Here is a 25,045-nt window from a genome sequence, read left to right on the forward strand (position 1 = left end):
CTTCAAGCTTATTTCTTTTAGATGTTAGATGAAAATTCCTTGATGAGCCCACAAGATATTAAAGATGCAGTACTGCATTCTATTTGGGCTGGACTTGGTTTCTCTAAGGACAGTGCTACCAGTAATTCTCTGTCCTGTGTGAAATGTTTAGGCGAAGTCACATCTGGATCTCTGAGGACTGGAGCTGTTAGGGCACCGATCTATAATTCCTTCATGACAGATATAATAACATAATACTCCTAATTATGAACATTCAAAATCTTTTTCCTTCTTTCAGGAATTCACTCAACACATATTTATTCAACAGTCACTATGTGCCAGGCACTGTGCTATTTGCTAGAGACACAAAATTAAAATTAAAACAACAACAACAAGGCTTTATCTTAGTAGTGTGGAAAACATGTTTTAAAAAATCAATTACAACACGGTGTGGCAAGGGGACCACAGGGTATAGAACAAGATGGTATAAAAGCACCTAAATACTCAAGAGGCACTGAAGACCACTGTTTCAAAGGTGAAGTGCAACATAAAACACAATAATAATACGCAATAATAATATATGCAACAAAAGCAAATTTAATCAAGCCACCATTCCTAGAATTGGTACAGCTACAATTTTTCATTAATGGTTAATTCATAATGCTTTATGAAGAGAAGGTACGTTTGGAGACAGGCTGCAGAAAACCCCTCAGGGCCACTGTGTAAAGTTCACAGCAGCCCTGCGGTCCTCAACGTCTATGTCACAAACACCATGGCAACAGACACTGTGTTCAAGGGTACAATGGCCCTCCCTGCTACTGAATTTCCTACATTTTTATACGCTGGGAAGCCTTTTCAACCTTTGTTGCCATGGAGTTTTTCAAACTGTCACTTATGACAAAGTTTCCTGATTCTTATTTATTTATTTATTTATTTATGGCTGCGTTGGGTCTTCATTGCTGCGTGTGGGGGCTACTCTGAGTTGTGGTGTGCAGGCTTCTCATTGCGGCGGCTTCTCTTGTTGTGAAGCAGGGACTGTAGGTGTGCGGGCTTCAGTAGTTGTGGTTTGCGGGTTCTAGAGTGCAGGCTCAGTAGTTGTGGTGCACGGGCTTAGTTGCTCCGCAGCATGTGGGATCTTCCCGGACCAGAGATCGAACCCGTATCCCCTGCATTGGCAGGCGGATTCTTAACCGCTGTGCCACCAGAGAAATCTCCCTGATTCTTTTTTCTTTATGCCTTCCTACTACATGAACAGAGTGTGATACCATAAATGCTTGAAAATATTACATTTTCCTTGCCATCATGTTTTTGTCTTTGACAGGCAAGATTCTTTATTCCTTTGTGTCTTATAAGTAACCTTATTTTCTGTTCATTTGTCCACTGCTTGTATAAGAGCATTAATGCTCTGGAAGAAAAATAAAACCAATATTAGTTAATGGCCCATAGAATGAAGAATATAAAACAAATTCAGGTTATGCCTTTTGCTATGTCATAGATAATTATAATCTGGACAGATTTCAAAAACATTTAATCAAGACTTTTCCTGAGAAAGAAGAATTTGCTGAGATACCTTTTATTGTTAACATAATGTAGGGATATACATTCTGTTACCCGTTGAACAACAAATAGGATTGGGAAATAGCAGATAAAGAAATTCTTTAATTTACTTTAATTCTCTAATTCCTTAATATAGTGAAAATGGTAAGTAGAATTTCTTCAAACATAATTTGTAAATGTAGGATTATTATTTACATGCAGAATAGTGACCAAATATTAGAGAAAATTTTAAGTATGGTTTTTATTATAAAATAAATACATAAGCACTTCACAGAAAATCTGGAAAAGAAAAAATCTTTTTATATTATGGGTAGTTTTCTCTGGAAAAAATTCTTATTAAAGTGAACATCTATAATAAAGCTTTCTGGGTACACACTTCTGTGTCTTAGTGGAAGCTCATAATTATTGGTTAGTTTACAAGTGGAAAATTACCTATCCTCCTTTCTTAAAGAAAGATAAGAAAAAGTAAAGACTAGAAAATTACTAGGAATTTTTGGGAAAAGGAAAGAAACGTGAGGAAAAGAATGCATAGGACACATCCCTTTTTGAATTACTTGAAATGATTTAACAGGAACGCAAAAGAGAAGATGAATATTAGTGCCTTTTGTTTTTAATTTAATAATATATTTATTTTATTTATTAAAGTATAGTTATGTCTGCATTTAAAATTTATTACTCTAATCATTGCAGCAACTCTTCCAATTCTCAAGTAACTCTGGGAAGAGTTTATAATTTTACAACGACTTAATAAAAGATGTTTTGACTGTCACCTCATTCTGCATCATCTGAATTGAACTGAGCAAATTACAAACATAAACATCAGTTTCACTTGAATTGGGGTTAATTACCACAATGTAAGAGGGATATATCCACGAATGCAAAGTCATGCTCTTACCTGGATGTTGTCATAGAACAGAACATCAGGCACTTTCATTTTCTCATGGGCATTATAGATCGGTGTACTAACAGCTCCAATCCTCAGAGATCCAGATGTGACTTCACCTAAACATTTCACACAGGACAGAGAATTACTGGTAGCACTGTCCTCAGAGAAGCCAAGTCCAGCCCAAATAGAATGCAGTACTGCATCTTTAATACCTTGTGGGCTCATCAAGGAATTTTCATCTAACATCTAAAAGAAATAAGCTTGAAGTTGGTAATAAAACATCATAGGACTATGTAAAAAGCTTAAAAGCTCTACAAAAAGGCTTAAGATGTTCCAAAATGTAATAACTTTTAGTTATAGCAACGTATGTAGCAAACAGCATAGAGATAAAAAAGAGAAGGGGAAAAAAAACCCAGAACTCAGTCAAGCCACCTGTATGAGCTTGTTTGGTCAGAAACTCTAAAATACATACATTTGAAAGCTCTGAAGTACCTTGAATATAATTTTTTTAGGACCCACCCATTGAAAAACCCCATAGGAGAGTCCCCTAGAGCTCTAGCTAAAGATATAGATGAACCAACTGACCCCAGACCTCTCAAATTACTATTTTTAGGAATGGTCCAGGAGATCTGTACTTCCAAATATGCACCACCGGTGCTACAGTTATTCTGTGATAATAATTATTGTATTGTCCCCTATTTGCTTTAAACAGTTTGGTCTAGGATAGAATATGAGCTCCTTGAAGCCAGGGAACTAAGTAATAAATTTATGTCAGGGTACATATCTCACATGTATTCCCTACAGAAAGGAGATACACATGCTCACTACCTGACATATTCCAAGATCAATAATAATAACATAATAGTAGTAGTTGTTGTAGTAGTACTGACCATAATAGAAGCTATCATTTACTGAGGACCTTAGCTTCAGCTCATTGTTTTCTCATATAATTTCATGGAAATCTCTTAACAATAAGACAAGAATTATGAGGAAGCTAAGAAGAACATAAATTAAATAATTTGCTTAAAATCACCCAGCTAGTATGGGTAGAGCTAAAAACAGAATTTAGTATAGTCCGATATTCTTTCTGCAATGTGGACTCTAAATAATATTCTATCCTGCGGAAATACCCGAGCAAGCAGACAGACAATTACAATGCCTTAAGCAACTGACCCATCATTTTTTCCTCCTATTTCAAATAAGAAAATTGCTGTTTTTGTGTTAAACATTTTGAAAGACAAGGAGAGAAAGCAACATTTGCATCTATGGAGTACCGTGAACAATTTTGAGCTAAAAATAATTAAACTGTCACCCTGTTTAATCACTGCTGAGTGCTACACATTTGCCAAAGCACAGCAGACCTCTCCCTCCAATAGTTCTTTGCCATTTTCCTTCTATTCACAAGTTCTATAGGGAAGGAAAACATGAACTGCTGTGCTGAGAATTTACTATTTATTGACTACTTTCAGGTCTCTGAAATAGACCCAATATAAAACTGTAAAGGGAAAGACCAGGATTGTGTCAGTGAATTTACTACATACTTGTATGTTGAGATGACACACATGATTTCAGGTTCAAACAGCATTTGATACCATCTACAGTTTAGTTTATGGAGGATATCTATTCAGTACATTTAGTGCTTTAGGATGACTTAATTCACTCAACCAATGTTTATTGCTAAAATTCCAGGCTAGAAAAGGGAAATGAACTCAGAGAATGGTGATGCTAGTACTTCCCTGGGAGAAAGCTGGCTAGCTGTCTTCTAAGAAATCTCATAGGATGGCATTATTTTGGTAAATTTGTCAAGGCCTTCAGTCTGGTAGGCTCAAAACTCAATTTTATCATTATGACTGAGGGCAAACCTAACTCTCAGGAGAACATTAAAGACATATATTTTGATCTATACATAAATTCTGATATATAAAACCAGAACTGCAATATTACATTGCAATGAAAACTGCAAATTTCATAGAGACTATATGATACACTTGTTGCCATATCAGCATTTTATATGGAGGGAGCCTTGCGTGGAAAGCCAAATCCTCATCAGAAGGTTTTTCGGTGAAACTTATCCTCTGAACAAGGAGAATGAATTACATGAATTCTCTACAACAGAGATGATATTAAAACTGAATGGGACCAGATGAATCAAAAGTTGCTTAACTTAGGCTCCTTACCTCCTATGCAAGGCTTAGATGGGGACTGCTAACACTGGCCTGTTGCCAAGACTAAACAATCTATAGTCTGAATGATGCAGTCTTTCTTTGGATACGTTAAACCATTCAAGTAAGTAATGTTCTGAATCTCCAAACCCCAGAGTTATTCTGTCTCTTTGAGTTGGCTCTGCGTATCTGTACCCAGATCCATCAGTATGTTGAATTTATAATTTTACTCTAAAAGAGTCACCTATTTCCTTAACATCAAATTCTTATCTCGGTGTAGCCCCGACTATTAAAAACATCTATAAAGAGAGCCACAATAAGTCCCCCCTTTAGAGAGTGATCACACGTTGGATATTTTGATAAGACAGGTAATTGCCCTCAAAAAACAGAGAACCTTTCATTGTGCTCTAAATGAAGAATAGGGTACTTTTACAGGAAGATCTAAACTTCCCCAAAACTCTAAATTACACTTATGGCTATCAAGAAGAAAAGTACCACAGAAGACAATACGGGTGGAAATGAGAGGAGGAAGAAGGCATGAAACGGTACTCTGAATATTAGTTTAGTCTACATCAACCTAGAACAGTTTCCAAAACATGCCCTGTAGGACACTGGTAGTCCCCAAAATGTAAATGTTGTGCAAAGAAAACAGATTGCTAGAACCTGTGGTGAAATATACATTTGGAATAAAAGGTAAAACAAAATTACATGTTTATTTACAGTAGGACTTCTCTGAGCCTTTAATATATTCATGTCAATTGCAACTCTTGGGGGAGGAACTATATCTGGTATCTGGAAACTTTTTTTTTAAATAATTTATTTTTTCAATGCAATACATAAAACAAGATGGGTAGAAACCAAAAACATTTTTAATTGAAATTAAAATAATAAACAATACAAATGCTTAATAATTATTATTTCACTTAAAAAAGAAACAAATCAAATACTTACATTTGTAATCCTCCAATTCTGGCTCCAGGTTATTATCAGTACTTATTTCTATTGTAGCATCCGCCAGATTTTTTTCTAATGCTGACCTTGCAAGGCTTGGTAAAAACCTGGAGGGGTGGGAAGGATGGATTGATAAAGTCAAAGCTTTCTGTGATTCCCAAATATCTTTTGACACTTAGACAGAAAGACTCACTCACTCACTCTCTCTCTTACTAATTATAACCAATTAAGGATGATCAGTCTTGATCTGTGAAAGCTAGATAATAAAATATTTCAGAATAAATATAAACTTCAAGTATGTGTGAAGATGAAGTATGTTTGTTGAATCGCCTTTAATAAAGAAAACTAATGTGTAATTAGCAGTATTTGTTTATATACAACATTTTGCAGGACAAGAATGAAAAAAATTTGCTTTTTAAAATGGATTTAGTATACCTCATACATCTTATTTATCGTTTAACTGGCTTTTCAAATTTTCTTAAATAGATAAAACAACCATAATTTAACCTACTTCAGATTGGCAATCAAAAATTCAGATTAGTGGAGGTGGATTAATGAGGTTTTCTTTATTTTCTAATACAAATTATTAGATGACTTTAAGATTATTCACCTGGATTTTTCCTTCCATTTAAAAAATATACCTGTTTATCTATTCTATATGTATGTTGTCAAAACAACTATCTTGGGAGTGACAGAGGCATTCTTCATTTACAATTCCATTGTATGAACGTCATGGGCTTAGAACATGAAAACAGAGTTTCCCTCACACATATATAAAATTATATCTGGAATTTATGATCACAAGTGAGCCCACAGAACTGCTTTTTAATCCACGGTTGCCTGCACTATATTACTATAAACTAACCCTATGTTTCAAATAAACATACTAAAAACATACACTTCTAATTTAGGTTTTCCATAGCTCTAAATCTTTGGTGGTTCGCATAGCCTTGAGTATAAGCTTTAATAAAGGCGATGTTGGTGTGATGGAAATCAGAAGAAAGCTGGAGTAGCAATTCTCATATCAGACAAAATAGACTTTAAAACAAAGACTATTACAAGAGACAAAGAAGGACACTACATAATGATCAAGGGATCAATCCAAGAAGAACATATAACAATTGTAAATATTTATGCACCCAACAAAGGAGCACCTCAATACATAAGGCAAATAATAACAGCCATAAAAGGGAAAATCAACAGTAACACAATCATATTAGGGGACTTTAACACTCCACTTTTACCAATGGACAGATCATCCAAAATGAAAACAAATAAGGAAACGCAAGCTTTAAATGATACATTAAATAAGATGGACTTAATTGATATTTATAGTACATTCCGTCCAAAAAAATCAGAATACACTTTCTTCTCAAGTGCTCACGGAACATTCTTCAGGACAGATCATATCTTGGGTAACAAATCAAGCCTTGGTAAATTTAAGAAAATTGAAATCATATCAAGTATCTTTTCCGACCACAACGCTATGAGACTAGATATCAATTACAGGAAAAAATCTGTAAAAAATACAAACACATGGAGGCTAAACAATACACTACTTAATAAACAAGAGATCACTGAAGAAATCAAAGAGGAAATCAAAAAATACCTAGAAACGAATGACAATGAAAACATGACGACCCAAAACCTATGGGATGCAGCAAAAGCAGTTCTAAGAGGGAAGTTTATAGCAATACATTCCTACCTTAAGAAACAAGAAACACCTCAAATAAACAACCTAACCTTACACCTAAAGCAATTAGAGAAAGAAGAGCAAAAAACCCCCAAAGTTAGCAGAAGGAAAGAAACCATAAAGATCAGATCAGAAATAAATGAAAACGAAATGAAGGAAATGATAGCAAAGATCAATAAAACTAAAAGGTGGTTCTTTGAGAAGATAAACAAAATTGATAAACCATTAGCCAGACTCATCAAGAAAAAAAGGGAGAAGACTCAAACCAATAGAATTAGAAATGAAAAAGGGGAGGTAACAAATGACACTGTAGAAATACAAAGGATCATGAGGCATTACTACAAGCAACTCTATGCCAATAAAATAGACAACCTGGAAGAAATGGACAAATTCTTAGAAATGCACAACCTTCCGAGACTGAACCAGGAAGAAATAGAAAACATAAACAGACCAATCACAAGCACTGAAATTGAGACTGATTAAAAATCTTCCAACAAACAAAAGCCCAGGACCAGATGGCTTCACAGGCGAATTCTAACAAACAATTAGAGAAGAGCTAACACCTATCCTTCTCAAACTCTTCCAAAATATAGCAGACGAAGGAACACTCCCAAACTCATTCTACAAGGCCACCATCACCCTGATACCAAAACCAGACAAAGATGTCACAAAAACAGAAAACTACAGGCCAATATCACTGATGAACATAGATGCAAAAATCCTCAACAAAATATTAGCAAACAGAATCCAACAGCACATGAAAAGGATCATACACCATGATCAAGTGGGGTTTATCCCAGGAATGCAAGGATTCTTCAATATATGCAAATAAATCAATGTGATACACCATATTAACAAATTGAAGGAGAAAAACCATATGATCATCTCAACAGATGCAGAGAAAGCTGTCGACAAAATTCAACACCCATTTATGATAAAAACGCTCCAGAAAGTAGGCATAGAGCAAACTTACCTCAACATAATAAAGGCCATATATGACAAACCCACAGCCAACATCATCCTCAGTGGTGAAAAACTGAAACCATTTCCACTAAGATCAGGAACAAGACGAGGTGGCCCACACTCACCACTATTATTCAACATAGTTTCGGAAGTTTTAGCCACAGAAATCAGAAAAGTAAAAGAAATAAAAGGAATCCAAATCAGAAAAGAAGAAGTAAAGTTGTCACTGTTTCCAGATGACATGATACTATACATAGAGAATCCTAAAGATGCTACCAGAAAACTACTAGAGCTAATCAATGAATTTGGTAAAGTACCAGGAGACAAAATTAATGCACAGAATCTCTGGCATTCCTATATACTAATGATGAAAAATATGAAAGTGAAATTAGGAAAACACTCCCATTTACCATTGCAACAAGAAGAATAAAACACCTAGGAATAAACCTCCCTAATGAGACAAAAGACCTGTATGCAGAAAATTATAAGTCACTGATGATAGAAGTTAAGGATGATACAAATAGATGGAGAGGTATACCATTTTTTTGGATTGCAAGAATCAACATTGTGAAAATGACTATACTACCCAAAGCAATCTACTGATTCAATGCAATCCCCATCAAACTACCAACGGCATTTTTCACAGAACTAGAGAAAAAAATTTCACAATTTGTACGGGAACACAAAACACCCTAAATAGCCAAAGCAATCTTAAGAAAGAAAAATGGAGCTGGAGGAATCAGGCTCCGGGAACTCAGACTATACTACAAAGCTACATTAATCAAGACAGTATGGTACTGGCACAAAAACAGAAATATAGGTCAATGGAACAGGATAGAAAGCCCAGAGATAAACCCACGCACATATGGTCACCTTATCTTTGATAAAGGAGGTAAGAATACAGAATGGAGAAAAGACAGCCTCTTCAATAAGTGCTCCTGGGAAAGTTGGACAGCTACATGTAAAAGAATGAAATTAGAACACTCCCTAACACCATACACAAGAATAAACTCAAAATGGATTAAAGACCTAAATGTAAGGCCAGACACTATCAAACTCTTAGAGGAAAATATAGGCAGAACACTTTATGACATAAATTACAGCAAGATCCTATTTGACCCACCTCCTAGGGAAATGGAAATAAAAACAAAAATAAACAAATGGCACCTAATGAAACTTAAAAGCTTTTGCACAGCAAAGGAAACCATAAACAAGACGAAAAGACAACCTTCAGAATGGGAGAAAATATTTGCAAATGAAGCAACTGACAAAGGATTAATCTCCAAATTTACACATAGCTCATGCAGCTCAACATCAAAAGAACAAACAACCCAATCCAAAAATGGGGAGAACACCTAAATAGACGTTTCTCCAAAGAAGATATACAGATTGCCAACAAACACGTGAAAGAATGTTCAACATCATTAATCATTCAAGAAATGCAAATCAAAACTACAATGCGATACCATCTCACACCAGTCAGAATGGCCATCATCAAAAAATCTACAAACAATAAATGCTGGACAGGGTGTGGAGACAAGGGAACTCTCATACACTGTTGGTGGGAATGTAAATTGATACAGTCACTATGGAGAACAGTATGGAGGTTCCTTAAAAAACTAATAATAGAACTACCATAGAACCCAGCAATCCCACTACTGGGCATATACCCTGAGAAAACCATAATTCAAAAAGAGTCATGTACCACAATGTTCATTGCAGCTCTATTTACAATAGCCAGGACTTGGAATCAACCTAAGTGTCCATCGACAGATGAATGGATAAAGAAGATGTGGCACATATATACAATGGAATATTACTCAGCCATAAAAAGAAACGAAATTGAGTTATTTGTAGTGAGGTGGATGGACCTAGAGTCTGTCACACAGAGTGCGAAGTCAGAAAGAGAAAAACAAATACCGTATACTAACACATATATATGGAATCTAAAAAAAAAGAAAAAAAATGGTCATGAAGAGCCTAGGGGCAAGACGGGAATAAAGACGCAGACATACTAGAGAATGGGCTTGAGGACACAGGGAGGGGGAAGGGTAAGTTGCGACAAAATGAGAGAGTGGTAGTCTATACATGGACATATATACACTACCAAACGTAAAATAGATAGCTAGTGGGAAGCAGTCGCACAGCACAGGGAGATCAGCTCGGTGCTTTGTGACCAGCTAGACAGGTGGGATAGGGAGGGTGGGAGGGAGGGAGACACAAGAGGGAAGAGATATGGGGATATATGTATATGTATAACTGATTCACTTTGTTATAAAGCAGAAACTAGTACACCACTGTAAGTCAATTATACTCCAATAAAAATGTTAAAAAAAACCCACAAAAAACTGAACAGCAGTTTTTAAGCCAAAAATTCCTGAACAGTCTTTGCTGCAAATGAAATCATTCTTCAGGAAAACAAAAAATTCACACCCACAATAATCATTATACTAATTTAACACTGTGTATTAGTTCTAGCAGGCTTATAACTTAAAAAAATTAATCAGCTAATAACTTAAACAGTGGGAATTTTATATAGTTGTTATTCATCTTATGTCACAAGGGAATTTTGAAAAATACTGTATAGAAACTAAGTTTTTGTTGAATGGAAAATTTCCTCATAACCTCAATGTCAAAGGTAGTTAATCTATATTTCTGATTAAATTCTTATAACTCTGCCCCAAATTTCTATGCTAAGGGATCATCACCCCAAGATTTTCCAAAAGTAAATAATTTAATGTAATGCAAAATACTTGAATGGAGTAAAACTCTTTTTATAGGGATTTCTAGTTAACTCTTCCACAGAAAAGTAATTTTTGGAATACAGAATACCTGATATCTTCTTAACCTTCTAAGTTTTCTTTCTTTTGGCCTCTTAGGTTTTCAACTATCTAAAATGAATTACGCATCTAGCTCCAAGACTTGATGCACATATTATAGGCTATGAGAGGTGCTTAGGGAGCCATTCCCTCAGATGAAGAAATGTTCCAGTCAGAACTCAACTGGCATAAAGAATAAGTAAATGAAAAATGTTTTTAAAATTAAATTAACAACATAGAAGAGCCAAGCTAATATTTAATAAATTTAATGTTTAACAAATTTAGGCTAGAGAGTTTCTTTTGATTTTGTCTGCTTAATAATAGACTTCATGAATATAAATCATATTAAATTTTTGTTTCAAAATTTTCTATGAAATGTTTTTTGTTGTTCCTTCCTGCCCTTGTGCTATCCTAAAGAGAAGGTTAATAAAAAGGCTTTTGACTCTGTAGCCTTGCTAAAGTCAACATATGATACATAAACAAGATAGCTGTTTTACTATTTGCAAAGGGTCATGGGGTGGTAACAAAATAGAATTTTACTGTGTTCAGTTGATAACACTGGAAAAATGTATTATTTGATTCAGTGAAATGTGTGTATGAATACGGAAAGTATTTTTTAGTTTTTAAATAGTTTTAACCATGAACTACTTCAAGCATACAGAAAATTACAGTATATTAAGTATTCTATTCATCTCTCTCTATCCCAGAAGCTAACTCTACTCTGAAATTGGTGTATACCTTTCTTGCCCATATTTTTATTTTGCTGCATATGTGTGAGTAAAAAATATATTGCACTTTTATTGCATTTAAACTTTTATATAGATGGCATCATATACGAAATCTCCTCTTTCAAACTTTTGACTTGATGTTAAGTTGTCATGATCCATACCTGTTGATACATGTAGATCTATTTCATTTTAACTGCTGTATAGTACCTCATTATATGAATATGTCAGTTTATATATTCATTCCCTACTGATGGACTGATAGGTTGTTTCCCATTTTTCATTCTTACAAACAATGATGCAATGAACATTCTTCTACATGCTTCCTTATACGTACATGTAAATCTATCTCTAAGGTGATTATCAAGAAGTAGAATTGTTAATTCATAGAGTATTAATATATTAAGGCATAAAGATACTGTAAGATCATCCCCAAACTGACAAGACTTCCATCCCAACAGCAGTCATGAAATTCCACTTCCTTCTGCTCATGGAAGATGCTATTTTTACAGGTAAAAATTGTAAAAGTATAAAATGATAGCTGATTATTGTTTTAAATGTCATTTTCCCTGATCAATAGTAAGTTGAGCATCTTTTCAAATGTTTGTTGGTTATCTGAATTAACTTTTCCTGCACATCTACTAATCCTCTTGCCATTTAGGGGGGATGCTTTTATCTCATTAATTTGTATACTTTATAGTTCCTGAATAGCAATCCTTTTGAGATTAGAAATCTTGTGAAACATCTCTTAGTTTGTGGCTTATAACTTGTAGAGTGGCTTACAGTGTTTTTGTCATATGTCTGGGTTTTACATTTCTGTATGGGAATAAAGTGGATATTTTTTATTTTTAACCATTTTTCGACAAGTCCATCCATTCCCACACTAATTTATAATGCTACCTCTAACATATACTAAGTTCCCAGAAATATGTGGGGCTGTTTCAGGGCTCTGTAGTCTATTCTAATGGTCTATTTGTCTTTTCTAGCACCGATACCACACTTAAAATAAATATAACTTTATAATGGATCTTGATATCTGATGGAGAAAGCACACCACTTAAATCTTCCTCAAAATTTCTTTGGATATTATTGGCCCTTTATATTAATTTCGAGATCAGCTTGTCCAATTCAATATAACCTTGGTTGTATTTGACCAAATTATATCTACATATCAACTTGGGGGGGAAACAAACAGCCTGACAATACTTAATATTCCCTTTCATGAACATAGTACAGTTTCCCATTTCCCACAGCTATCTTTTATAGCTTTTAATAAATATTTATGTTTTTCTCCATAAAAGCATTATATGTCACTCATTAGATTTATTCTTAGATGCTCAAAGCTTTCTATTATTATTTTGAATGGTATTGTTTTTAAAAATTAGACTTCCTTATTGATTTTTGCTGGAATATCACTGACTTGGGTGCATAAGTAATCTCATCATATTTTATTTGTTCTAATATGTAGTTTATATGTAGCTTCTTTTGAATTTTTTATGTAGCCAATCATATAATCTTTAGCCAATCTAAAAGTATAGAAAGGTGACATTCTTGTTTTGTTCCTAACTCTAAAGGGAATGAGCCAAGTATTTTACCATAAGAATGTTCGCTATAAAGTTTTAGTAGATACCCTTTATCAGATTAAAGAATTTCCCGTCCATTCATGGTTAACTAAGAATATTTTTGGCTTATTTTTGCTTTGGCTTGTTTTTAAGTTTGGCTGTTGAGTTTTATCCAATCCTTTTTACTGATTTATTTAAATGATATTCTTCTCAGTAATATGTTAATATGGTGAATTTTAAAAAAGAATAGTAAATCTTCACATTCTTGAGATAACTCCAAATTGCTCATAATTTATTTATATATATAAATAAATTATATATATCATATAAATATATATGATATATATTTAGCTACAATTGGATTTCATTTAGGATTTTTGTACACGTTCCATGAATTTGATTTATAATTTTCCTTTCAAACATTATTCTTGTCTGGTTTAGGTATCAAGATTACACTAGACTCAGAGTGAATTGCTTTGTTTTCACTGTTTGCTCTCTAGAACGGTCTCTAGAATGCTTTGTGTATGATTATTTCATTCATTCCAAAGTATTATTTTCCCTTAGGCTCTGAAACTGTTTGTATTACTTGGCATTGACTATTTACTTCTACTAATACACATCTATAACCAAGTTCTGACTAAGGAAACACTGGGTAGATAATGAATCCTTCTGTATATATTGGGTTGCCCAAAAAGAACGAATTTTTTGGCCAACCCAATGATTTTTTTCAGTTCATGAGCCTAAAAAGTAGGCAATTGAAGCATGTTTTTTTCTAATTTTCATTTGGAAGCCTAATATTAATCTACTTAAAAGAAAAGGAGAACCAACTTTATTATTTCTCATAATTATTAGTTATTCAAAGAAGTACCCCAAAGACACTGGAAACAAACCTCATTTTAGCCTCATTTCACCACAGAACAAATTCAAGTTGCAACATAAGGAGCTTACTTTAACTACAAGAAAAATTGTCCACTAAGCTGAAAACTTATAGAGGGCAGTTAGAGATCCTCCTAAGCTGAATATAGATTCTCTTTTAATTCCTTTAATATATCAAGGAATGAATGGACAACAGTTATAACCACCATAAAAATAATTACCAGATCATATGAAAAGAGTCTAAAAGAAATCTCCAGGTCTATCGGACATTGCTATTAATCTTTTCTTATTATTCTTTTAAAATAGTTTCATGCAAGTATGGTTCTGTAAGGAAATTACATAAGCTGATGCTTTATTAATAATTTCCAAACAAGTATGAAAAATATTAGTGTAGACTGAAAAGATGTTAGTTTTGTCAAATTTGGGCGACAGGACAGTACTACCAAGCATGGAAAGTTCCAGTGCAAATTTGGGAGGTGCTAAGTACTTAAGAGCACTTGCTCAGAAGACACATGAGCCAGTGTTCAAATATCAAACCTACTTTTACTTATTTACTACTGTCTGATTTGAGTAAGTGACTTAGTTTTCTCATCTATAAAAATCTCTTTAATTTATTACTATGCCTAAGTAAGGTAATATATGTTGTAAAAACTGAACACAAGGCTGAAATAGCTACATATTAAGACTGATACTTTTTCCAGACCTGTGAGTACAGACTATGAAACTTACATCACTGTTTTAGCAAAGACCCAGAAAGTTGAATTCAGTGAGAAATGAGAATACGGTTACCTGGAAAGACAGGCTTTAGTGACAGCACTGTGAAGATTTTCGTTAGGGTACTGTGACAGCCGACGAGAAATCCTCAACAGCTGTCTGGTAGAAAGGGATGCTGCCAATGACTGCGCCTACCAAAAGGCAAAGACAGGCTGTTAAGAGTCTTGTTTCAACTTGCTGAAAGTCCCTTTGGATGGGTATCATAGCAGAATTCATTATTCCTAAGGACAAGGCCAAACTTAAAATAAATATGTACTGTTAATGAATTACAAATAAACAGAAACCAATTTACACTTAAAACATCCTTAAAGACATTTTTAAAAATTCCATAAAAACTATTTATTAATTAAATTCAATTAAAGTACTGTGTATACATGTTTTTTTGGGGGGGGGGGGAGGAGGCTGGATGGAGGAAAGATGTTACATTGTACAGATTGAACCTGACTTACAAATAGCCCTTATGTACAATTAACCATTTGTTCATTTTTTTTTCCTGCTTACACAAAGCCAAACTGTTAAGATGGCCAGAAATGCTTACAGTTTTAAGTAAATCTATGACTTCTGAAGCAGAAAAAAGGAGTTGTGGACAATTTAGCCTTCTGATCATAGAGGTGTCAACCAGTTGCCACTTGGGGGGCAGCTTACAGTTTGGAATCCTTCTCTGACACTGTCAGAATAATTTCCCTTTGTGTTCTTACTCTTCCCCAAATCCCATTAATAGAGCTGCTAGTATAGAACTCGGGACATGGTAAGTACCAAGGAATATTTGTTGACTTGAATTTGAAATTATCTTAGCAGGCAGCATAATGTAATAGTAAAGTTTATAAGCTTTGGAGTCAGACAAATCAGTCTTCCATTTATTAGCTGTGTGATTCTGGCAAGTTTCTTAATCTCTTGAAGCCCCAGTTTCCTCATGGTGCACATGGGCTCAGTAGTTGCAGCATGCAGGCCCTAGAGCACGCAAGCTTCAGTAATTGTGGTGCATGGGCTCAGTAGTTGCGGCACGCAGGCCCTAGAGTACGCAGGCTTCAGTAGTGGTGGCGCGTGGGCTCAGTAGTTGTGGCTTGCGGGCTTAGCTGCTCCACAGCATGTGGGATCTTCCCAGACCAGGGATTGAACCTGTGTCTCCTGCATTGGCAGGCGGATTCTTAACCACTGCGCAACCAGGGAAGTCCAGCAATTATTATTTAAAGTCAGCCTCTTCAAAATGAAAAAAATCTAACAGAGGAAGGGAACGGGACCTACACATTAGTAGGAATCTAATGCATCAGATTATTACTCGCCTAATGTCTAACTAAGATCAGCAGCATTAGAAGATAGTGGTTTTCACTGAAAATCAAGAGGAGAACTTCTGAAGTAAACTGGTCCACTGGTGGTGGTGGTGGGGAGGCACAGAAGAGACCAGGGTGAGATGTCACAGAGTCTGACAAGGGCAATAAAGTGGCCCTGAGCACCAGAGGAAACGGAGAAGGAGACTCTATTTAATTAACCGAGGATTCAGAATGGATGGTAGGAGGATGCCAAAACTACACTACGTTGTTTGTTCCTTTTATCACTTCGCTTAAGCCCATCTCTGTACATCCCAAGGAAGCAGAAAGTGAATTGGTTTCTCCTTTCTCGTGTATTTCACAGCTCCATGAGATGTTGGACCGCTGTTATTAGCATTATATTTCAGCTACAACATGAGTTAAACACTCCTTTGGGGACTAGATTAGGAGCATGACCACCGTTTATGACATATCCTTTTTTCTATTAAAAAACACATTCTAAGTTACAAAGAACTCAAAAGCAAAACATTTGATTCAGACTTCTTCAACAAATTTGCATTCTAGACATGGAGACAATATTTAAATATAAGAAAGCATAAACTGCAATTCAAAATAGCATATAATTTAATGCAAAAATAAGTGGAGCACTTGACAAAACTGCTATAGGGGCTTAAAATGTTCAAATGGGTAGCAGAAATGCTATGAACAAAGGCACGAAAGCAACAGGAACAGAAATACAAGCAGAATGTGAGGAAACCAGCCCAGCTTTACTAGAGGGTCCTGCTGGAAAGCTTGCTCCCTAATATCAAAGACCCGTAAATCACATTTTGAGGAGTTTGGCCCTTCTTCTAAAGGCAATAGGACTTAGTAACATGATTTTAGAAAGACTAAACTGGCAGGAATATACAAAGTAGTTTAAGGACAGAGAAAACTGAGACAGGAATCAGAAAGCTACTTCAGTTACCTACTTATAAAGAGAGAAAGTCCTACAGTAAGGTTACTGGCAATAAGAAGGGGGAGAAGGGATCGGACCAATGTTTCAAAGGACTTGGCAACTGATGGATATGAGAAAGAAGGACGGATGTGAGAAAGTAGGAAGAATTAAGGATAAGGTCATCTCAGCCACTATGATCGAAAGTACTGGAAGTTAAATATGATAGCAATTCTCATCTTAATATTTGAGACCATGAAAAATTCCTATTTTAATCATGGAAAATGTATGACAAATGACTCCAACCAGAAGATTCTTATGACAAGAGTCCTATTAAACCATACAGTAACTTTCCAGGTTACAAAATTCTAACCTAATTCCAAACATGACACTGAATTCAGGCTTCACATTTCATTCCAGTGATCAGTAAGGACTTCTCATGAGTTTAAAAAATATCACATCAGGGCATCCCTGGTGGCGCAGTGGTTGAGAGTCCGCCTGCCGATGCAGGGGACATGGGTTCGTGCCCCGGTCCGGGAGGATCCCACGGGCCGCGGAGCAGCCCGTGAGCCATGGCCGCTGAGCCTGCGCGTCCGGAGCCTGTGCTCCGCAACGGGAGAGGCCACAACGGTGAGAGGCCCGCATACCGCAAAAAAAAAAAAAGAAAAAACAATACCACATCAGTTGATAATACCAAAATGCTTTGCAATAACATCCAGGACTAAATCAGAAAGAAGTTTAGCCACTTATGTGTTGAGTAAAGGGTTTGCTATTTCTGTTCTCACATTATTACCAAATGAAAATTGAGAATGTACTTTTAATTTAAAAATCCTAATGTACTTAACACTTATAATATCAAATTTCTAACTGCAGTTTTATCTTGCAAAAAAAGGGTGAGGATGTGAGCACATTCCCTTAGTTACCATGGTTATTCAGTTTAAGAGCACACCTCAAGGGTTTTTTTTTGGATTAACATGATTAATAATAGGAATTCAGCTTAAAAATATGAAAGGTCTTTTTAAAAATTATTAAAAATAAATTTTCTATTCTTCCTCTTATTTCTTTTATGAAAATGTAATGTTCTCTGAGAGAGAAAACTCCAGGGAAATCTACTAATAAGTTAATAACTAATTAATTTATTCATGCACTCAGCAAACATTTGTTAATTTTCTAGTATGTGCCAGGCACCAGGATGGGAATTAGCTGGTGCAAGGACGCTCTGACCCTCCTTTGTCCCCCTGAAAGCAGGAAACGAATCTCCCATGAAACAGATACCCTCCCTGTACCAGGAGGGTAGAAAGCATCCTTATCACCAGAAATAGGAAATTTAGGACTGAGAAGGCTATATAAACAAATTCACTTAATTACTACCCCAAGCCCAAACTTCTTTGTGTTGTCAGTTCTTCAGAATTTTATTGTTTCTTTGACTAAAAGGTATAAAAGCTACTTGCTTTGGTCACTTTTTGAGTTTCAGATTTTTATGGGGCTTCTGCATGTACAAAATTAAATTTGTTGTTTTTCTCCTATTAAACTATCTCATGTCAGTTTAATTATTAGGCTAGCCAAAGGACCTAGAACAAAAGCAGGTAAAAGTTTCCTGCCCCTATAACATCCCAAAATGTAAATACAATCCGAAATAGAGAATCAATGAGGAAGAAGTTAGAAACTGAAGATAAAGTTGTAGGCATTAACACAGAGGTGATACTTGAAGCCATAAGAATGCATGAGATTGCTCAGCACAGGAGACAAGAGAGGTAGACCCAAACCTCCTGGAATACCCAAGTACTCCCCTAAAGTTAAAAGTTGTTTTCTATGACACCAGCCATGAGGAGCTGGAAGAAATGTTAAAGTCATTGAAACAGTAAGATATATACATAGGAGAAAGCATAGCATAAGGGATAAATATATCAGCTTAAAAAATAGATTTTAAAGCACTGAACTCTGAGAATATAAAGCAGCATGTCAACAAGAGAAAATCCTATGGAAAATAACCCAGACTTACTGTTGGATCCTGTGTCTCTCTGAGTTTGTGTGTAAATGATAACAATTTGTCCAAAGCTTCCTGAGGCATATTTGGGACCTATTTTATAAGAGAATTAAGGAAAGAAAGAATAAATTGGGATATATGATCAATCAACCAGAAATTATGGCTACTTATCAAACAATATTAGAATTACAATTTTTGAAATCTCTGATTATAGGTATCATGTTTAACCTGTGGATAAATTTGCTTATTCATTTTCTCAGGAAACCCATCTGCCTCTGCTTTCTCTTTAAGCATCAGGTAAAAAAGATGTGGTACATATATACAATTGAATACTCCTCAGCCACAAAAAAGAATGAAATAATGCCGTTTGCAGCAACATGGATGCAACTAGAGATTACCACACTAAATGAAGTAAGTCAGAAAGAGAAAGACAAACACTGTATGAGATCACTTATATGTGGAATCTAAAATATGACACAAATGAACCTATCTATGAAACAGAAACAGAATCACAGACATAGAGAATAGACTTGCCAAAGGGGAGAAGGGTGGGAAAGGGATGGATTGGGAGTTTGGCATTAGCAGATGCAAACTGGCATATATAGAATGGATAAACAACAAGGTCCTTCTATATAGCACAGGGAACTATATTCAATATCCTGTGATAAACCATAATGAAAAAGAATGTGAAAAAGAATGTATATATATGTATAACTGAGTACCTTGCTGTACAGCAGTAATTAACACAATATTGTAAATCAACTATACTTCAATTAAAAAAAGAAAAAGAATCAGGTAATCAAAACCAGGCCACTCTTCATTTACAATTCCATCACCAGGACAAAACTGAAAGGAGCCTCTAACCACTTAAAAACTGGCATAGAGTGTACCCGTAAGAAACTTTTCATATATAATATCCTTTTTTGTTAGCTTCAACTCTAATTTAGGCACTTTTCTTACTGAAACCAAACTCCTTCATTTAGTAGTAATCTTATATCTATGTCTACTAAGAGATGTAAGGTATCCTTGTATAAAGGGCGGTTGCTCAAGCTGTCCATTTTTTCAAGGACTTTAAAACCACATACCTGGTGGGTGGGGAAAGGATGGATTGGGAGTTTGGGATCAGTAGATGCAAACTATTATACAGAAAATGGATAAACAACAAGGTCCTACTGTATAGCACAGGGAATTATATTCAATATCCTGTGATAAACCATAATGGAAAAGAACACGAAAAAGAATGTATATATATGCATTACTGAATCACTTTGCTGTACAGCAGAAATTAACACAACATTGTAAATCAACTATACTTCATTAAAATAAATAAATAAATAAAAACCAACCACATACCTGAGGGGCATGATCTATTTATCAATGAACTCTGAGGAACAGTTGCCCCAAAACATACACTGATTGCTTTTAAGTACACCAATTTTAAACTAATTAAATATGTATTTGTATTGAATAATAAATTTTTATATAAATAATAACAAGTTTAAAATTTTAATTTAAAAAGAGCAGGAGTTGTTACAACAATGACTGGTATCACGTGACTATTTCAGAAATAAACTGCTCAGGGTTTCTTTGGGCATTTAAGTAATTGGAACTTTTAAAATTTGAAGCTCTATTCAGTACATACTCATTTATTCTTTAAATCAATCCTGTGATGTAAGAAGTAGTATCATCCCCATCTTCAGATGAAGAGCCTACAGTTGAGTAATTTACCCACGATCTAGAAGCTAATCAGTAGTGGATTTGACATTTAAAGGCAAGCGATTTGACTTTAAAGCCTATGCCCTTAACCACAACCATGCTCATAAGACCTAAAATTAATTCATTCATTCTGGTATTTCAAAGGGGATGAGCGCATTTATGCAAAAAGTTAATTAATTATTAGTGATCTAGAATAGTACTGTCCAATAGAACTCTCTATGATGATGGCAATGTTCCTTATCTATGCTATCGGCCACTTGAAATAAGACTGAGAAACTGAATTTTTGAATTTGATTTAATGTGGCTAGTGCTACTCCACTGAATAGTGCAGCTCTAGAACTCCAAACGTGCTAAACACAGTGCTTGGTTAAGGCAGACACTGCAACAATAGTTTACATACACTACAAGCCACTAGACGACCAATCACTTAACTATAGGATATATTACAATCCCGAGGGGACCACTACTTAGTATTTTCTACAAAATCTAAGGAACTAAAATATATTTGGCCTCTCCTAATAGTAGGAACTTAAAAATTTAGTCACCTTCGGCTGAATATAAAAGGAAAAGGAATCCCCAAACTGCTTCCACATGAGGAAAACGGAGAGATAGCCTAACATTCATGGTTCTCAAAGTGTGGTCCCCAGACCAGCAGCTGTCAGCATCACCTTTAGAAGTGCAAATTCTCATGTTCCATCCCAGAACCACCGACTTGGCAATCTGTCATTTAACAAGCCCTCCAGATGAGTTTGAAAAATGTTGACATCTGAGAACCATTTTATGAGGAAATCTGGAAATTAACAGTGAGAAAAAGCCCAAAATATCCAACTCTGCTCAAGCAGGTGTCACAAAGACCTTAAAAAGAGAACAGCTGAAGGCAACAGGCTAGAGCTGGCCTCACTCTTACCATTTCCTTAATCACTTGGATTTCTTCACTTTTGACAAGTGGTTTCATGTAATGGAAAAAGAACATGGTTAAGAATTCTGGTCCCAGCCACTGCTGTGCCGTGCTTCCAGTAACAGGGGGTTCTGCTAAGGCAATGATTCTGAAGGAGGGGTGGACAGGAAAAATCGATCTAAAAGGAAAAAAAAAATTTGCAAAACATAACCTTTTATGTTAGAAATTAGGTCATGGTAGCTAAAGCCTAGGCAATAATAAGGCTGTACTACAGTTAAAGCTATTATCCAAAGAACAAGCTTTGAAAAAACAAGTCAGGACACTCTAAAAACCTAAGATTAAAACAAAAGAAGAATCACCAACCATTAATATTTATGATGTACCACATGCACTGATGAAACTCCATCCCTGGTACAAACCACCATTTTGGATATGTTGTTATACTTACGATAAATTTTCTCCATAGTCCCTTGAAACATAACCCCAAACAGTCCATATTCATTTCATAGGTCCCCTGTGTTTATTCAAAATCTCCTGTCTTGCAAGGAACCCACTCTGCATCAACCATAGAAATACCAAGAAGTATGATTCAGGATAAGAAGACTTTTTATAATATAGAAAATTTAAGGAGCATAAGGGATTGGATTAAAATTAAACTTTGGATTGGCAATAAGAATACTTAGGTCTTAAAAAGGTAGAGAAAAGTGAACTTCTATATAATTCACTCTTTTGTCATTTTATAGGAAACAATATGATTTTTAAAGTAATCTCTTTGATAAATCTCTGCTAGGGAATCTGAGGATGTAAATATTCTAGGACACATAGAGGAATAAAATAAGACTTCCCATGCTTTGTGAAATGACTTGAGTAGTTTTTGAAGAAGGAGCTAGAAACCCTTTATCATGATCTAATCATGAATAATAGCCTCAGTTCTTATCAATTTTCAAAATTGCAGTGCAAATAGACTTTTTCAGGATTATATCATCCTTGCTGAGAAAGGAGAGATGAAACTCAAACACTTGTGAATATCTTCAGAAAAACAAAAATAAAGGGACCTAAATGGCGTTTCTTCATTGCCATTAACTATTGTGGTAGAACTCAAGTTATGTGATTGGGTAGTGAGAATATCAGGAGATAGGACATGTGCAGAGAGAATCAAATAAATACTCTGAAGATTACAGATAAGAAAAAGTCCTCCCAATAGAAAAGGTAGGTCCACTGAGTCCCTGACTACATGATCTGTAATCTTAGGGGGCGACAGCATAATTTGTAAGTCAGGGAAAAGCAATTTTTAGAAATGGTCATATGAAAAGTCTGGATGAATTCCTAAAAGCTACCAAATACCATTTCATTTCTCTAGGTAGGAAAAAAAAAAAAAAAAGACTTCTTTTTCCCAAGCACGGCACAGGGATGATCTGTTCAAAGGAGTTGTTCTAGGAAAAGAGGAAAGGACAACAACACAGATAATGCCTGAAAGTCCTGAGGATAACACGATCACTCATGAGTGCTAGTAATTAGACAGTCACCTAACAGAACCTGGACAGAGAAAATTCTATGATCTGAAAGCTAAAAGGAAAGGTTATTCCATTTTCCACTTCTGCTAAGTGATTTGCTATAATCCAGAAAAGTCTGCTTCATGGCCCAGCAACAGATGTTGGATTCATCCTTGATCCTCGTCTCTCCTAGCCGGGACAAAAGAAGGTGGCAGAGACAGAGCCTGCTTATTTGTGCTTTGTTCAAAAGTAAAGCTGCAAATGTAATTTTTTACTCAAGACAGTGAGGGATACTAAATTAGGGAATAAACAAAGCCAAAATCCAATAAGCAAGCCAAAAGAGGAAGTCCAATTTACACCTTAAACCAATAGGTCAGGAAAAGGTACCATAGCTGAGCTGTAAATTCAGGCCTAGAAGAACAATTAACATGAAAGCAAGCTAGGTGGTTTTAACTAATATAGGGGGATGGTTATTGCTTATGACATACATTGTCTGTGGCTTGCTTTCTGGTACTGACTCTAGCAGGGTACCCAAATGAGCTGGATAAAATTAAAGGGGAAAGGGGCTTCCCTGGTGGCGCAGTGGTTGAGAGTCCGCCTGCCGATGCAGGGGACACAAGTTCGTGCCCCGGTCCGGGAAGATCCCACATGCCGCGGAGCGGCTGGACCCGTGAGCCACGGCCGCTGAGCCTGCGCGTCCGGAGCCTGTGCTCCGCAACGGGAGAGGCCACAACAGCGAGAGGCCTGCGTACCGCAAAAAAAAAAAAAAAAAAAAAATTAAAGGGGGCAGTTTGTTAGACAGCTGATGTTGACAGCCAGAGAAGTGTATGCTGACAATAAAAACAGCCATCAAACTACTGAATAACAGGATGAGAAGGATCTTTTTGTTTGTTAGGATCTCCGCAAAGGCTTCCTTACATATAAATAGGTCATACGGAAAGTCATTTCCTAATGAAGCTAGGTTCTCCAAGCCTGAAAGTTAGAGAGCAGAGTACGCCTGAGGATCAGCCATGTACTTTCAGGTGATCTGACATATTGGTGGGTAACACAAAGGCTGAAGCAGTGGTAAATAACTGAGAATTAGGAAATATGCACTATGAAAATTTAAAATCAAGGTTAACTTCAATTTTACTAGAATTTAACAACAAATAACAAATGAAACTAAAGATATGGATTAACCAGATAAACAGATATTATTTCATAAAGATTAAAAAATTTTAAAGCAAAAGATCTTGTACAAAGACTTAAAAAATTAAAATAATGCGGTCAATATGTTTGTTTGGGGGCATAGGTTTTTAGAGAGTAAAGTACTTTCCAATGCTTCTCTGCAACAAAAAGGAATGAATAACTGATATACAAAACAACATGGAATATCTCAAAATAATTATGTTGAGTGAAAGAAGACAGGTCCAAAAGAGTAATGTGTGTGATTCCATTTATATAAATCTCTAGAAAATACAAGTTATATAGAATAACAGGAAGCAGATTCCTAGGGGTAGAAGAAGAGAGTGAGAAGGGGAGAGAGGGATTAAAATAAAGGGGACCAAGGACACTTTGGGGATCGTAGATGTAGTCATTATATTGATTGTGGTGATGGTTTCATAGGTGTATAAAAAAGCCAAAAATTATCAAACCGTATATTTTAAATATGCAGTTTTTAATATGTCAATTATACCTCAACAGAGCTTTAATAAAACAAAAAATTCAATAAATTTCTATCTCTTGAAGGAAATTATATGCTACATTTTTGCTAAATGTGTTTATTAAGGAATTTGAAATAATAATATAGAAGGTTTTCATAAAGA

At 35.4% G+C, this 25,045-nt stretch overlaps 1 protein-coding gene across 4 annotated transcripts in view; it reads right to left on the bottom strand.

Annotated features, from left to right (window-relative positions):
* The window catches only part of VWA8 (von Willebrand factor A domain containing 8), a 358,944-nt gene that overhangs the window by 208,427 nt on the left and 125,472 nt on the right, over positions 1 to 25,045 (bottom strand). For all 4 annotated transcript variants that reach the window (XM_029210522.1, XM_029210521.1, XM_029210523.1 and 1 more), the window contains exons 15-19: positions 21,757 to 21,925; positions 19,149 to 19,226; positions 14,963 to 15,078; positions 5,536 to 5,642; positions 2,432 to 2,538 (exon numbers count right to left, since the gene is read on the bottom strand). In XM_029210522.1, the coding sequence (XP_029066355.1) occupies positions 2,432 to 2,538; positions 5,536 to 5,642; positions 14,963 to 15,078; positions 19,149 to 19,226; positions 21,757 to 21,925 (577 nt within the window). The remainder of the gene's footprint in view (positions 1 to 2,431; positions 2,539 to 5,535; positions 5,643 to 14,962; positions 15,079 to 19,148; positions 19,227 to 21,756; positions 21,926 to 25,045) is intronic.

This window comes from Monodon monoceros, unplaced genomic scaffold (genome assembly GCF_005190385.1).
Source record: "Monodon monoceros isolate NGI ecotype Baffin Bay Population unplaced genomic scaffold, NGI_Narwhal_1 Super_Scaffold_8, whole genome shotgun sequence".
Taxonomy (NCBI): domain Eukaryota; kingdom Metazoa; phylum Chordata; class Mammalia; order Artiodactyla; family Monodontidae; genus Monodon; species Monodon monoceros.